This window comes from Arachis ipaensis, chromosome B01 (assembly GCF_000816755.2).
Source record: "Arachis ipaensis cultivar K30076 chromosome B01, Araip1.1, whole genome shotgun sequence".
In the NCBI taxonomy this organism is placed as follows: domain Eukaryota; kingdom Viridiplantae; phylum Streptophyta; class Magnoliopsida; order Fabales; family Fabaceae; genus Arachis; species Arachis ipaensis.
The window spans coordinates 8,182,820-8,196,985 of NC_029785.2; the positions used below are offsets into that span (position 1 = coordinate 8,182,820).

The 14,166-nt window shown below is 37.4% G+C and overlaps 2 protein-coding genes across 7 annotated transcripts; both read right to left on the reverse strand.

Moving 5' to 3' along the window:
* LOC107618054 lies at positions 1,795-7,246 on the reverse strand. Of its 6 annotated transcripts, XM_021117023.1 has the most exons (12): positions 6,980-7,241; positions 6,816-6,915; positions 6,537-6,620; positions 5,948-6,037; positions 5,288-5,829; positions 4,906-4,986; positions 4,743-4,802; positions 3,949-3,992; positions 2,585-2,627; positions 2,429-2,500; positions 2,208-2,309; positions 1,795-2,106 (listed from the first exon to the last, which is right to left on the reverse strand). In XM_021117023.1, the coding sequence occupies exons 5-12, from the start codon at positions 5,657-5,659 to the stop codon at positions 1,987-1,989; spliced, it is 894 nt and encodes a 297-aa protein (XP_020972682.1). In that variant the 5' UTR covers positions 5,660-5,829; positions 5,948-6,037; positions 6,537-6,620; positions 6,816-6,915; positions 6,980-7,241; the 3' UTR covers positions 1,795-1,986. The 6 variants fall into 6 exon arrangements, with proteins under 6 accessions (XP_020972682.1, XP_016175576.1, XP_016175499.1 ...); XM_016320090.2 differs by lacking the exon at positions 6,537-6,620 and having other exon boundaries at positions 6,816-6,898; XM_016320013.2 differs by lacking the exon at positions 6,537-6,620.
* On the reverse strand, positions 12,338-13,645 carry LOC107645625. Its single transcript, XM_016349704.1, has one exon. The coding sequence runs from the start codon at positions 13,643-13,645 to the stop codon at positions 12,338-12,340; it is 1,308 nt and encodes a 435-aa protein (XP_016205190.1).

Consider the following 14,166-nt stretch of genomic DNA (forward strand, 5'->3'; position numbering starts at 1 on the left):
GAACAATTCAATAATAATTTTACAAAAACAAAATTCATCATATAAAGCCACTTGGTTGAAAAGTGTGCATGTGAGCATGTGCAATAATTGCATGCAATACGTTTCGGCTATGGTATGCTGGCAAAACTAGTTGCATTGAATTCTCAACATCACTGTTGAAACTTGAAACCCAAAAGAATAAAAAAATAAAAATAATAATAAAAAAGTAAAAACTCTCCATTTAGATATCTCTTCTGTTTGACGCTTTAGCTACGAAGCAGGGTCTTATCTTAATTCTCGAGCGAAATAAAGATCTCTTGAAGAGGTAGAGAAAAATCACACGCTAGATTGTTGGGACGAACACACCATTTTTATGCCACTGAAAATCATAGAAAGTGCATCGAAACATTACAAGTTTACAACATTATCCCCCTTGTTTGAGCACTGAATATATTGGGCTCATTTATTTGTACGTACGGATTAAAAAAAAATACTTCTTTAGAAGAAAAAACAGGCAGATGAGATTTGACATAAATAATAGATTTGTTGATCTTCTTACAGCGGCATTTGGATTCGAAACATGAGTTTAACACATTTCAGATAGTGAAATATAAAAACTCATATACTTATGTGTACAAGGAGGCATGTGTGTTTATGATGTAATGTTTAAGATTGAAAATTGTATAATCTATCTAGTTCAAAAAAAAATAAAAATAAAAATCATTTTATATTTAAATATATTTATAAAAATAATTTTTATTTATGTTAGATGCAGTTAGTTAGTTGAAAATAGTAAATATATAAGTATTTTTTATATAAAATTATAATTATGATTGAGGAAGAAAACTATTTTATGTAATTATTTTATAATATGCAAATCATAGTGTTAGCCCAACAATAATAGATTTTGATAAAAAAAAGGTTGATCAAATTTAAAAACAATATCAAATAGTTAAAAAATATAACCTTAATTTTAACTATATTTTTAAGTATCATCTAGGGGTGGCAATATGTATCCTATCTGCGGGTACCCAACCCGACCCCACCCGATCGGATAGGGTTGCAAACTCGATCCGCAGTGGGTAGGGTAGGGTGCAGATAGGGTTTTCGTGCGGATCGGGTAAGGTGTGGGTTGAGCATCAACCCTACCCGACCAACCCGCACCCTATTTTTAAGTGGATGTTGAACCAAAGACCTCTCACTAAATGCAAAAGATCTTTAGTCATTAAAAGAAGATCATTAATTGATAACTTAATAAACTTTTTTTTACATAAAAGTCATTTCTATTTTAAATTATCATCAAGTTATATAATAGTGTTGCATCTTTTTTTGTAACCCGCGGATAGGATCGGGTACCCGCGGGTTAAGAGCGGGTAGGGTTATGGTTGAGATATTCTCAACCCGCGAGTAAGGTAGGGTTGAGTTCATATAAAAATCTCAACCTACGGATAGGGTTAGAGTTGGCTCCAAACCCTACCCTACCCTACCCATTGCCACCCCTAATCAAAGTTTTCTATTCCTCATAATCATACTAATTATAGAATATTAGAATTCATCAAATAAACATCACACCATATCCGATGTATAAACATGTGTTGTACTGAATATAAAAAACAGTATGAATAACAGATATCATTCTTGTCATTAACAGGTTCAGTGAGAAATTTTTCAAAGCTTATTTTCTTGTCACAAATTTTAAAATCAGAGCATGTAATTATGTATCTACCCAAACCATATATTTCATAGATTCAACAATAAGAAAATTTTTAACATATTGATCTGGATATTTGCTTAAATCATGAGCAGAAGAGAATGAGACCACAACAATTAAGAAACACTACTTTTTAATTTTTCTGTTAATATTCACCTTTCATCTGTGTAGCGCGTCAAATTATTATACACCGTAAATGATATACAGCCTTAGCACTGTCCCTTTTCTGAAGCAGCAAAAGGGAGAATGAATACAATTCCAACATTAATTTTGCTAACTCTTGATTACATGCAGCATCAGAGGTTCCTCTCCAGCCATCTTGGTAACCTTAGTTGAGATTTCATCCCCATTCTGGCGAGGAAAACGGAATACAGCAGGTGAAGCAAGAACATGAAGCACCCACTATTGATCAAAACCTTGAAAAAGTTTCAAAGAGCACATCAGAATAGTCTGAAGAAAAAGAAATATAATAAACAGAGAAGACCCTTCCGAGTAGAGAGTAAGTTTTTTCCCTTACCAAAATGCCAAACAGGGTATATATCATGTTCAACGAGGGAATGGAATTAACACCAGAGGCGGTAAGCAGAAATGTAAGAGAAGCATGAATGTTAATGGTGATCTACAAGGCCCATTTGCAGCAAAAACAAGAGAAAGATAAGAACAATATTTCAGTAGTTTTCATGGTACAAGATGATATATAGAATTAAAAAATTAGGAGAGAATTGCGGAATTGATTACCAAAGCTAGTATATTTTCCCTTATTAAGAAAGATGAAATTAAGACAAAGCCAACAGCTCCTAGTGATCGTACCTGCAACTTTAAGATTTCATTATCCAGCAAAAAACAATTACTTCAAACGTATAGAATTTTTTGGCAATAGGTAACAAACATTACAATTGTGCACAAGAAAATTGAAAGGTTCCAACTTGCTCCAGACCTGACAAGATGCAAAAAAAAAAACTGTAAAGGAGTTGCAAAAACCAGTTAGCTAATATAAACAACAAAAGAAAACAGAATTTAACAATCTTGTGATACACCTCCACAACTGAGGTGCATATTAGGAAGAGATTTATCAGAAGCCAACATGAGCCGCATGGAACACATGTGACATCATACAACTATCTGCCTAGCACATAGGCTGCAGATTGAAAGAAACGAATCTGGTCAAATCATAATGGGGCTATGGAGAAGAGAGAGGAGAATATGGGAAGAATAGAAGGGACAGTAAGATTTTGAAAGGGGGTGGGCACCCACTTTTGATTAGCTTGAGCCCTAAGAGTGAAATCTTGGTCTACACGTTTCAAACCGTTACTTAAATCAATAGCAGCAGGAAACTGGATTTTTCTTGGTTTTAGTTCTATGTTCTAGTTCAGTTCTATCATCTTGCAGCATACTGCGTAACAGTAACATAAGAGAGAAACCATATTTAAGAAAACGGTAGTAACAACCAAGTCTGTTACAACAACAACAAAACACCACAAAGTCTTATCCCACTAAGTGGATCCTCTACATGGATCAAACAATATTATTACATCCTATAATGTATCATGTGTTCATGTCTACCATGAGATCATTCACACAGAGATTCGCTTGATCGTCTAGTGAAGAGTCTTTTTGGGTCTTCTTCTGCCTCTAACCATAGATTTATTTTATATTTGATCCACCTTTCCCACTGGATATTCTACCAATATATCCCCTTTATTATTGTAGATACTTCATTTGGCATCTTCTTAAACTTTATAATCTCATTAAAAAGTTTAGTTCGCCAACTAAAACTTTCCAAACTTCAATTTATAAATTTTTTGGAACCACCGATCTACCATTCTTCATCTTTTTTAGGGGCTCCATAACTTCAAACTCTCACATTATTGGATAATAAAAGTTTTGATCTTTCTCCCTCATGTAACTGACCCAAACACGAAAGATTCTTATGTTCCTCATCAAATAATATAACAAGAAAACAGAGATGACAGCAAATATAAATTGCTTTCCCGTCATAAAGTAATATAATTTGTTTGTTATGCCAATTTCAAAAGATTGATACTTGTTATATCTATTTTTAAATTTAAGACGATTCATAAAAAAGAGGTGAAGAAAGTGAATTCATGGTAAATTGGAAGAGCAGGAGGGGGTTAACATGATTACTCACCCACTGCATTGTACAACCAGATCACATGATTCTAAATAAAATGCACTTCATCAAAGACTTCGCTAGAAAATTGAGTTTTAAAAGCATAAAAATATTGCATATGACATACCTCCACAAAATACCCATTGTGTAACCAACAATGCCATGCTTAAGCTGCATGAAAGAAATATTTCGAATTCAAGTTACTTTACAGACAGTATGACTAAAGTATCTAATCGGAAAACAAACCAGTGTATGTATACTATTCTATTTTCACAAAAAGGAAAAGCGAGAAATGTTAAAATTCATGTTTCCCAGCACAATTAAATTTCTTAACAAACACAACTGCATTTGTAAAACAGCATATGTAGTTCATTTTCGAGTTCATATGCAAAAATTGACATGTATTCACTTCAGCAAAAAACTCATTGTTGAACAACCTTCACCATTATTAGGATTGCAAAGCACAGAAATAGCAACACCGATTTGACAGGAAGGCATATCCAATACGCTACATATTTTATAACTAACTAGCAAGTAGCAAGCATCTCATTGTGAAACATAAAACACTTGGGTACAATGAAATGCCATTCTAACACTTAGAACAAAACAACTATTTTTTCATGAACAAAATCGATTCATAGAGCATAATTTTGAGACACTGAAAGTGTAAAAACTTTTACATAGTCATACAACCAAATTCTTTTGGATGACCATTCAAAAAGTGGCCATGGAAAGTAGTTATGTTTGTTAATGTGGCAAGACATAATTGGATGTCTATGTAAAACATCTTTGCACTTAAGCTTTCCACAAAATAAAAAATATATATAGTTTAATTTTAAGCATATTAGGAAAACAATCAAACACAAAACTGGAAGCCCTATTGCTTAGCTAAGAAAATTACCAAGTTAAAAGAAATCTTACCAGATAAGTTAGAGCTTTGACTGGACCAGACAAGACAAACAAAAGTACAGTTGTTGCCACCTAAAAAAACAAAAGCGTAACTACCAATAATTAAAACCTGGTTATGCAAATATTCTTCATGAATTTATCTACTGTATTCTTGCAAGAAAATAGCAACTGTTACCAGTGTTTTCCTTCCAGCATCAATACCCCATCTCATTGAGGAAATCACTATAGGCAACGAGAAGAAACAACTAAAGTAATTCTGTAATCAGAAACAAAAACTTGAACACTGAGCCTAAAATACTATTAATATATCGAAAAGTAAAAGAATAGATAACCAATTATCAGCCACAAGAAAAGATCCATGATTGCAATTTCTTAACTAAACTCATACAAAAACAAAGAACCAAATTTTGTTAGAACTAACTAACTATCAACCAATAGAGAAGATCTATTATTACAATTTCCTAACTCACACGAAAACCATGAACCATTTTTTTATTAGAACCAATCAATTTCCAAACAAACAGACCTATTTTTTTTATTGTCACTAATTAACTAACCTCAATAGCAAGAGAGTTGCTCAAGAAGTAAACTAAACCAGTAAGTGCAGCAAACATGGAGCACTCAACCAATTGAAGTGTTTTCTGGTACACTGGGCCATTTGGCGACAAGTCCATAAGCTCTGTTGAAGGTTTATTTTCTTCTCCTTCTTCATATTCAGTAGTACAAACTGATACTCTAATTCTTGATACCTTGAGAAAGTTAGAAGTGGGGAAAGAGAATGAATTCTTGAGTTTGAAGTGTGATTTTGGTGCATGAAATCGGTAGTTGAAGGAAACTGGAGGAGAGGAAAAGTGAGGCTGGAGACAGAAAGTGGGAGCTATGGAAATGGAGAGGCTAGAGAAATGGTGGTAAGGCTTCAGGGGAACCATGGGGTCTTAAGGTTGTGTTTGGTCAAGAACTGAAAGTGGGTTTAGAAGAAGGTAAAAAGAAAGATCGACTTCGTATTAGGTGGGAAACTTAATAGTGGACCTTTAAGCTGTACAGATTCTGTGGATGATATTGAAGGTGTACAGATTCTATGATTCTTGATTGGATGCCCCTGATGAAGAAAGAATTAAAATAGTGAGCATTGCTGGAAGGACCAATCTTGCATGAAATTAAAATAGTGAGAACTTAATGTATGTATTAATGCTTTCATTTTCTGGTGTTATGATTACCTCAAGGGGACACTCAGACACACCTTTGTTGAACATCACCAAAAATTACAAATGTGAATCAGACGACCACCTCAGTGATTTCAACATAACCTATTTAAATCCAACACAATATTTGATACATCACAACTAATCGTGATCAATTAAAACATGCATTACTCAAATGCAAAAAACACACATCACAATTCACAAAGATGTACCAGCTTAATTATGATAATGAATGTCACCTCACTGCTCTAGCAAACTCACTTTCATATTCATAAATAATAAAATCCCAAAGAATCGACCAAAGTATCAAATCTAAAATCAAATGTCAAAGTTTATCATCGATCATCAAAATCTACAAAATCTAGTTGAATATTTCCTATTCAAGCATATTATTTATGCCTAAACCAATTTTCACCAATAGCAACAACAGCACATTGATAGCAGGAAGCAGCAGCAGCAATTTGATCAACAATCAGTAACAGCAACAACACATTTATAGCAAAATTAACACTTAGCAACACCAAAAACATTGATCACCAATAAAAATTAAAACATAAAAAGGAAAAAAAAAAAAAAAAAGAAGAGGCACGGGAAGACTTATTACAAATTAGAGCTTATCCCCGATGAGAAGAGAAAACGAAAATCTCTGTTGGTAGCAGGGGATGAAATACCAACAATAAGTTATAATCTGTCAACCAAGTTGTTCACAATGGAGCATTAAAAATATTCCAACAGCATTTAGAAAACAATTGAGGAGAAGTACATTACCAGAACTATACATCACCCAATCTTCACAAGTTTATCAACTGAGTTAAGGTACGCAGGAAGATTGATAATATTATTAAATAAATAAAAGAATTCAAATGAAAGGAGAGGAACTTACAAATAAGACGGAGATTCGGTTCGGTGTTTGGACAGTAGAAAGAATGTGTTACGAAGCACCACCATCACGCACTAGCAGCCTACCTGATAAGCCCACCACCCTAACAAGGGAATAGGGATTAGGAACCCTAATTGCCTAACTCAGAAAAAAAAGTAAAAGCCTACCTGCAGATTAGGGATTAGAGGCGGCACGAGCAGCAGAGGAGCACGACAAAGCAGCGGCGGGCAAAGAAGCAGAGGAGCCCAGCGAGGCGGCGGTGCGACGTAGCAGAGTGAGGCCAAGGAGTTGCAGAGCCGCGGCGGCGATGTGGTGGAAGGAGGATAGGAATGTATGGAGGAGAGATTGAGGATGAGAGTGAGAAGAGTTGTGTCCCTGATAACAGGGGTTGATACTTGATACCGATATGGCAGCGCCCAAAACGCACCGTTTTTTGTTACTTATTTTTATTTCACACAAAAAGGCGCCAACTATACCAACGAATTTATGGACGGATTGTCTGATAATGGAAATAGGCTCATTTGATGATTTATTTATCAAATTTTATTATTTCTTAAGAATTTGTTTATCGTTTGTAATTTTTTTTAAATTATTTTATCAATAATATACTTTTTTGGGATTTATTTTAATAATTATCGTTAAATAAATAATAAAAACATGGATAAATAATAATCACATTTGTCACAATAATGATACTTCGTTGTCTTAATCTTAGATTATGGGAGGGAAAAAGAAGTGTTAATCTTATACTATGTCACTCCCTTATATTAGCTGACACGATTGAGATTTGGCAGAAGAAATTATTTCTTATTGCCTTCACGATTTATAGCATCATCAATTTTTAAGTCATTGGCAGAGTAATTACTTTTAATGATCTNCTGAATACAAGGTTAAATAGTATTATTTTATTTTGGAATTTTTTACTTAAATAAATTTTATGAAAAGCAAAATTACTGGATTCCCCTTAAATGAATTCTGCAACGTGATTACCCTCTTACTATTATTATGTAAATCGTCCTAGGCTGTGTAGGGTTTTATAACTTGTGAATCATCTCAGCAGGACGATTAATGCATGAATTGGTAAGGGAAAGAAAGCATAAATCGTGCCAGCCTCTCTTGGGTTAAAAGCATATAGTAAATCGTCCCAGCCAGCTAGGTTTCACGTGTTTTCGGGCTAAACCTCGAAGGGCTGCCACGATTTTTTGCATAAAAAGGGACCCTCCTCAGCCTGGCGCGATTCATGCTTGTTTCAGCAACACTCACTAGTTTGAAACGATTTATGCTTAACTTAGTAACCCCAAGCAAGATTTTCCGACCTAGGCGCTCTGAAGTTGTTTGCCAGATTGGTTGATGTAGAGGGTAGCAGCGGTGGATCCGCTCCGAATCTACCCACTGACGTCATAGAAGGGAGCTCCACCGCCATTCCAACAGGACAACCGGTGACTCCCTTTGTTTCGTCCCCATCATTTGCTGCTGATTTGCCCGTTTCGGCAGATGACTTGGGTGATGGGCGTAGCTTCCGATAGCTTGCAGCTACCATGGGGACTGCACCTGTAGTGGATGGTGCCCCGACATTCATGGAGATAAGAGAGAGAGAGATCCATTTGCAGAGGCTATAGGCGATGAGGGGTCGGATTCGGAGCCACCAATTATTGGTGATGAGAGTGATGGCGAGGAAGACACCGCACATGCCGAGGGAGCTGAAACCCATGCAAGCAGTCAGATACAGCAGTACCCTCGACACTTTTTCACATTGGACCTTGATGCAATGAACCAGGTTGCATTTGTAGATCAGCAGCACCCTACTATTCACGGAGACAGGCCCAGCATGATTGGCACGGACGAGTTTGAGGTCGAGAAACGGTTTGAAACAAAAGACGAAGCTGTGCTGACAATTAAGAGTTATAATATTCGTCGTGGTGTAGAATATAAAGTGTTTGAGTTCGACCAATTGAAATATCATGGGAAGTGTGTCCAGTTCGGGAATGGTTGTAATTGGTTGATACGTGTGACTATGAAGCAGAGAAAAGGCTACTGGGAAGTCAGAAAGTACAACGGACCACACACATGTCTAGCAACTGAGATATCGACGGATCACAGGTAGCTCGATTACCATGTCATCTGTGCTTCGATTCTATCGTTGGTCATGGCTGATGCATCGGTCTCCGTTAAGGTATTACAGAACGCGGTGTCCTCAAAGTTTGGTTTCAAGCCCAACTACAGGGAGGTTTGGATGGGCAAGCAGAAGGCCATTGCTCAGATATATGGAGATTGGGAGGAGTCTTATAACCACATACCACGGTGGATCACCGGGGATCAGGTGTATATGCCGGGCACTATAGCGATCGAGAAGAATCTACATGCCTCCAGGAATATGCGGGTGGATTTATATGACAGGGAAAACTCTGAGTTTGTTGTTGAGGAGCTTGCACCGACTGGGGGGAGAATTGCAATGAGTGTGTGTCGGGTTTCTCTATCCGCATGCACATGCAATTGTGGATACTTTCAAGCCCTCCACTATTCATGTCATCATGTAGTGTTATGGTATGCCAAATTGGTATGCCACATCTTGTAGTGTTAATAGGAAGGCCAAACTAGTATGCCACATCTTGTAGTGTTATGATACACTCCCCAAATGGCATATGGAACGTATGTTCTCAGGACGCCATCGCTCCACAAAAGTACTGATCAGCGGCTCATCAAGCTTGAACTAGTAATCATGCAACCGAGCAACATGCAGTAGGTTGGCACGATCTAAATACGGGAGTATACGATCATGCAGTATCATCTTCTGTTGCCTATGCATGCTCCTAACGCATCGGGTTGGCTGAAAATACATCAACATAAAGACATCAATATTTCAGGTCATTATACACGCGCGCACACACACAAAATCCCTTAGTGTAAGACATATATCCAATTCGCAAATGCCATCAAAATGGATATGTTATACGTGTTCACAATAATATTACAAAACTAACATCAGAAGAACAAATTTTTTGCAAGTCTACCATCACAACCATCAGTCTATCGTGAGCGAATTCCCTCAGCTATTAAAAAGCCCGATTTCTAACATCCTATACTATAGCCAAAAACTAACTAAATCACTAAATATGGCATCGCACAGCATCCTAATTAAAAATTCTTCTAACATGCATATTCAACCTATACTATATGATCCAACATATTAAGGTAGTTAACATTGTCATGGCAACAACTCAACAACAATACAAAATCCGATAACTAACCTCTTCATCAATAAATCTGGCAACATGCGCAATACCGTTCAGGCGGTACATATCTCCCAGGTTGGCGGCCATTATCACCGCCGGACGGATTATCCCCTCGCCACCGTGCAACACGCCTTTCTTTCCCTTCACCCACCGGCCAACAGCGGCTATTCCCACTGCAGCCTGTGACACCCACACGGCTCTGCCCACTACCACCTCCACCTCCGCCGTGAGCTGGCCTCCGCCAAAACCTTCTCTCCCAAAGCTTCCCCTTTGGTAAAAAATGGCGGCTCCCAAACATCCTCTTCATCCACTTTACCCGCCGCATTTGAGGCTCCACTCCCTCAATAACTCGTTCCAGCCTCCTTAGGGTTAGTGTTACAGTCATAAATCGTGTCAGCCCAGTTTGTGTTACCAAATAACACGTGAATCGTGCCAGGCTGGGGAGGGTCCCCTTTTATGCGTAAATCGTGGCGGCCCTTCGAGGTTTAGCCCAAAAACACGTAAAACCTAGCAGGCTGGGATGATTTACTATATGCTTTTAACCCAAGAGAGGCTAGCACGATTTATGCTTTCTTTCCCTTACCAATTCATGCATTAATCGTCCTGGGCTGAGATGATTCACAAGTTATATAACCCTGCACAGCCTAGGATGATTTACATAATAATAGTAAAAGGGTAATCACGTTGCAGAATTCATTTCAAGGGAATCCAGTAATTTTGCTTTCCATAAAATTTATTTAAGTAAAAAACCCTTTGTTTTGCTACTTAAATAAGACAAAAACAAAAAAATAAAGTAAAGTTTATATAATGTACAAACTATTTTATCTCTTCTTATTTTCCAAAATAACGTTATTTAGTTCTGTGTCTAGTGTCAGAAGTCAAAGCTAACTCAGTATTTCATTTTATTCATTGGCTCAATACTGAAAAGATTTTAGGAATCAATATGGTGCTTAGAGTTAGATCTCAGATATCAATATAATGAATTTTAAATTTGAAGAACTAAAATAATAAAAATCGTGAATTTTAAAAGAACTCTGCTAGGGAAACAATGAAGAATCTTGACAATGTGTACAATGGATTTTAAATTTGGCCTAATACAAGGAAAAAAAAGAAACCAATCAGTTATTTCAAAAAATTAACCGTCCTAACCTTAATTTACCAATAGAATTTATCCAAACACCTTATCCCCAATGTCTGCTACCCCATCCTCATCAATCATCCCACCTTTTCGGCGTTAGAAGCTCCCTCACCGGCCATCAAACAACCATCTAGCATTTGTCAATTGTATATACATAAACTGAATCAAACAAAATAACCATCCAATTAAAAATTAAAATAACCATCTACATATCTAGTGAATTAAATATCCAGCATCTAAATCCGTCTGTTGATGTATATACCTTGAAGACGTAAGGGAAGCGAAAGTCAAGAAAGCCAAGTTGGCTGCCCAAAACAGGGCATTTTTGAAATGGGCTACATTTGCATGTACAAAAACGGGAGTATCATGGACTAAACTAATTGCTTGCACAATTATTGTTGTGCTATCCTACGTTGATCGCAGACCTAATATAGGGGGAGGCAACTTCATTGAAGGCGGCGGCCATGGCGGTCTCGGGCTGCGCGACGGATACAACGTGTGCGAAGGGAGTGTCTCCATTTACAATCTTGTGAGGTGTGATGGACGTATGAAAACAATACACTTGTGTGTCCCCTATATGTCGCAAATGACGACGTTGAGAGGGAGAAACCGCCAGCGCGAGGAAGGAGTTGCACGACTGGCGCGATGCAGGACTGCGAGAACGATGCAAACTGCGCGACGGTGCTGCTGGGCGTTTATGGTGCGCACGTTAACGTGAGCTATGGGCAATGGTGACTGGTGTCTGTAGCAGCGCGATACCATTGAGAGAAGAAGAGACTAGGCGAAAAGACAATCACATCAGATGAAGAAGAAGAAGGCCATTTTTGGAGTTTACGTAAGTGTTGCAAATCCTTATTTATATGAATAAATATAATATAATATTATTATTTATATGAATAAATATAATATAATATTATTATTTATATGAATAAATGATATGAGACCAATTAAATGTGAATATTATACCTAACATCTTTTTTCTTTCTTTCTATTAAGATACTTAGATACATACATTTATTTTTGGCTAGGAAGTTTCCAAGAAGTATATGAATGAAATTCCCTCTATCAAGAACTTTTACTCAACAAACATTAGTATGAGCAACTGGAGACAAATTTCAAACTTCTAAACCATAGACTAATTAATTAAGACTATCCTACTGAAGAGTAAAGGAGCTAGACAAATATGTTGTTCCTTTTGTCTCAAGCATTGAATCTTGTTGTTGATCCCTGTTCTTTGCACCTCCCCTGTTTGTTGAATTGCTATATCTGAAAATCCATCTCCAACCTTTCATGCTCTTCCTTCCTCCTCCACCACCGATCCTACATGAACCGCCACCACTTGTTAAAGATACTCCACCGCCAACAATAAAATCTCCTTCGCCGCCGCCACCACCACCACCATGTCTTGTGCTTCCAAAAGCGGAGAGTGTATTAATATTAAAATTATCACTCATCATCATCTTTGAAGGAGGGAACAACTCTGCTCTTGATTCTGATGAATAATCGAGCTTCAAATCAATAAAACTAGATTCATCCATGCCCTTGAAATCGCTCTCTCTTAGCGAAAACACACGCCTATTAACCCCATAGAACACACCACCACCACCACCACCATCAACAACGTTATCCATTATTCCATTATTACCCTTTCTCATTACACCATCAATAATCTCAGAAGAAGAATCTAGAAAAAGACCATCAAACCCACTCTTCCTTGGCTCAGTAGCTTCACTGTACCCACTTCTTCTACCAGACTCCAAGAACAAACCACCATTCACACCCGAACTTCTCGCTGCTGAGATCGAGCTTCTCGCACCTGATGGAACAACTGAATCTGTACCGTCCTCAGATCCAAACAGAGCACCACCGCGGAAACTGCATAGCGACCTTGATCTCGATACGCACGCGCCGACGCCACCGCCACCACCACCGGCATTGTGATTATTGTTATCATCAAAACCACCAACACTTCTCCCACAATAATACTCTTTCCTCTTCTTATTATTCTTCCTAAACAGCTTCCCAATCTTCCAAAATTTACCCCCACCACTGATATTACTTTTCTTGCTGCTGCTCCTTGGCAAAACTGTAACCTCATCTACCACTCTTTCATACAATTTGTTGTTGTTGTTGTTGGAAGAGGAAGAAGAGTTTGTTGAGTTGTGAAGAATTGGCGGGGTCTGGTTCTTGTCGTTGTCGATCAAGAACGAGACCCTGCCGACGCTTCCCACGTCGACAGTACACGAATTGCGGCGGGAAGTCGAGATATCGTCGGAGCAAGAGCAGGAGGAGAGCCTCTGCTCGCCGCAATCGGAGCAGACGAGCTTCAGCAAACGGTCCTTAAGACAAAACGCGCAGATACCAACTGACGAAGAAGAAGGGTGCTTCTTACATGTCAATTCATGTGAGAAGCAATCCATGTTGGTGTTGTATCTTTCAACTCCTTTGTTTCTCTCCTTCATGGCTTCGCCGCAAGATTATTTCTCTGCTAGATGGAGCTTTCTTCAGAAAAAAGTGGACAGGAGTGACTGAGTTGTATGATGAGAAACAAAAGTGAAAGAAGGAAGAAAGAATACAAAAATACTTCGCTTCAAGAAGCAGCCTCTCTTTGAGGCCTATGAGTGATTTTTTTTAAAAAAAGAAAAAAGAAAAGCATGCTACATAAATTCATGGTTTGATCTCTCTTCTACATCAAATCTTAATCATTTCTCTATTGTTTTAAAAGTCTAGGGACCAACTACAATAATATATTAATACGAGGAGTGCTAGGGCAGTAATTTTTGATATTTGTAGCTATTAACTAATTGATTTAAGTTGGCTGCACTTTTAATTAGTTTTCTAACAAAACTCTTTTTTTTTGTTATATTCTAGTTCAAATTTATGGCACTTTATAAATGGTTGAAATTTAACATATTATACGAGTTTAAGAAATTTGGCATGAAATTAGTGATGTATTTTTATATATATTTCTTCCAATTATTTT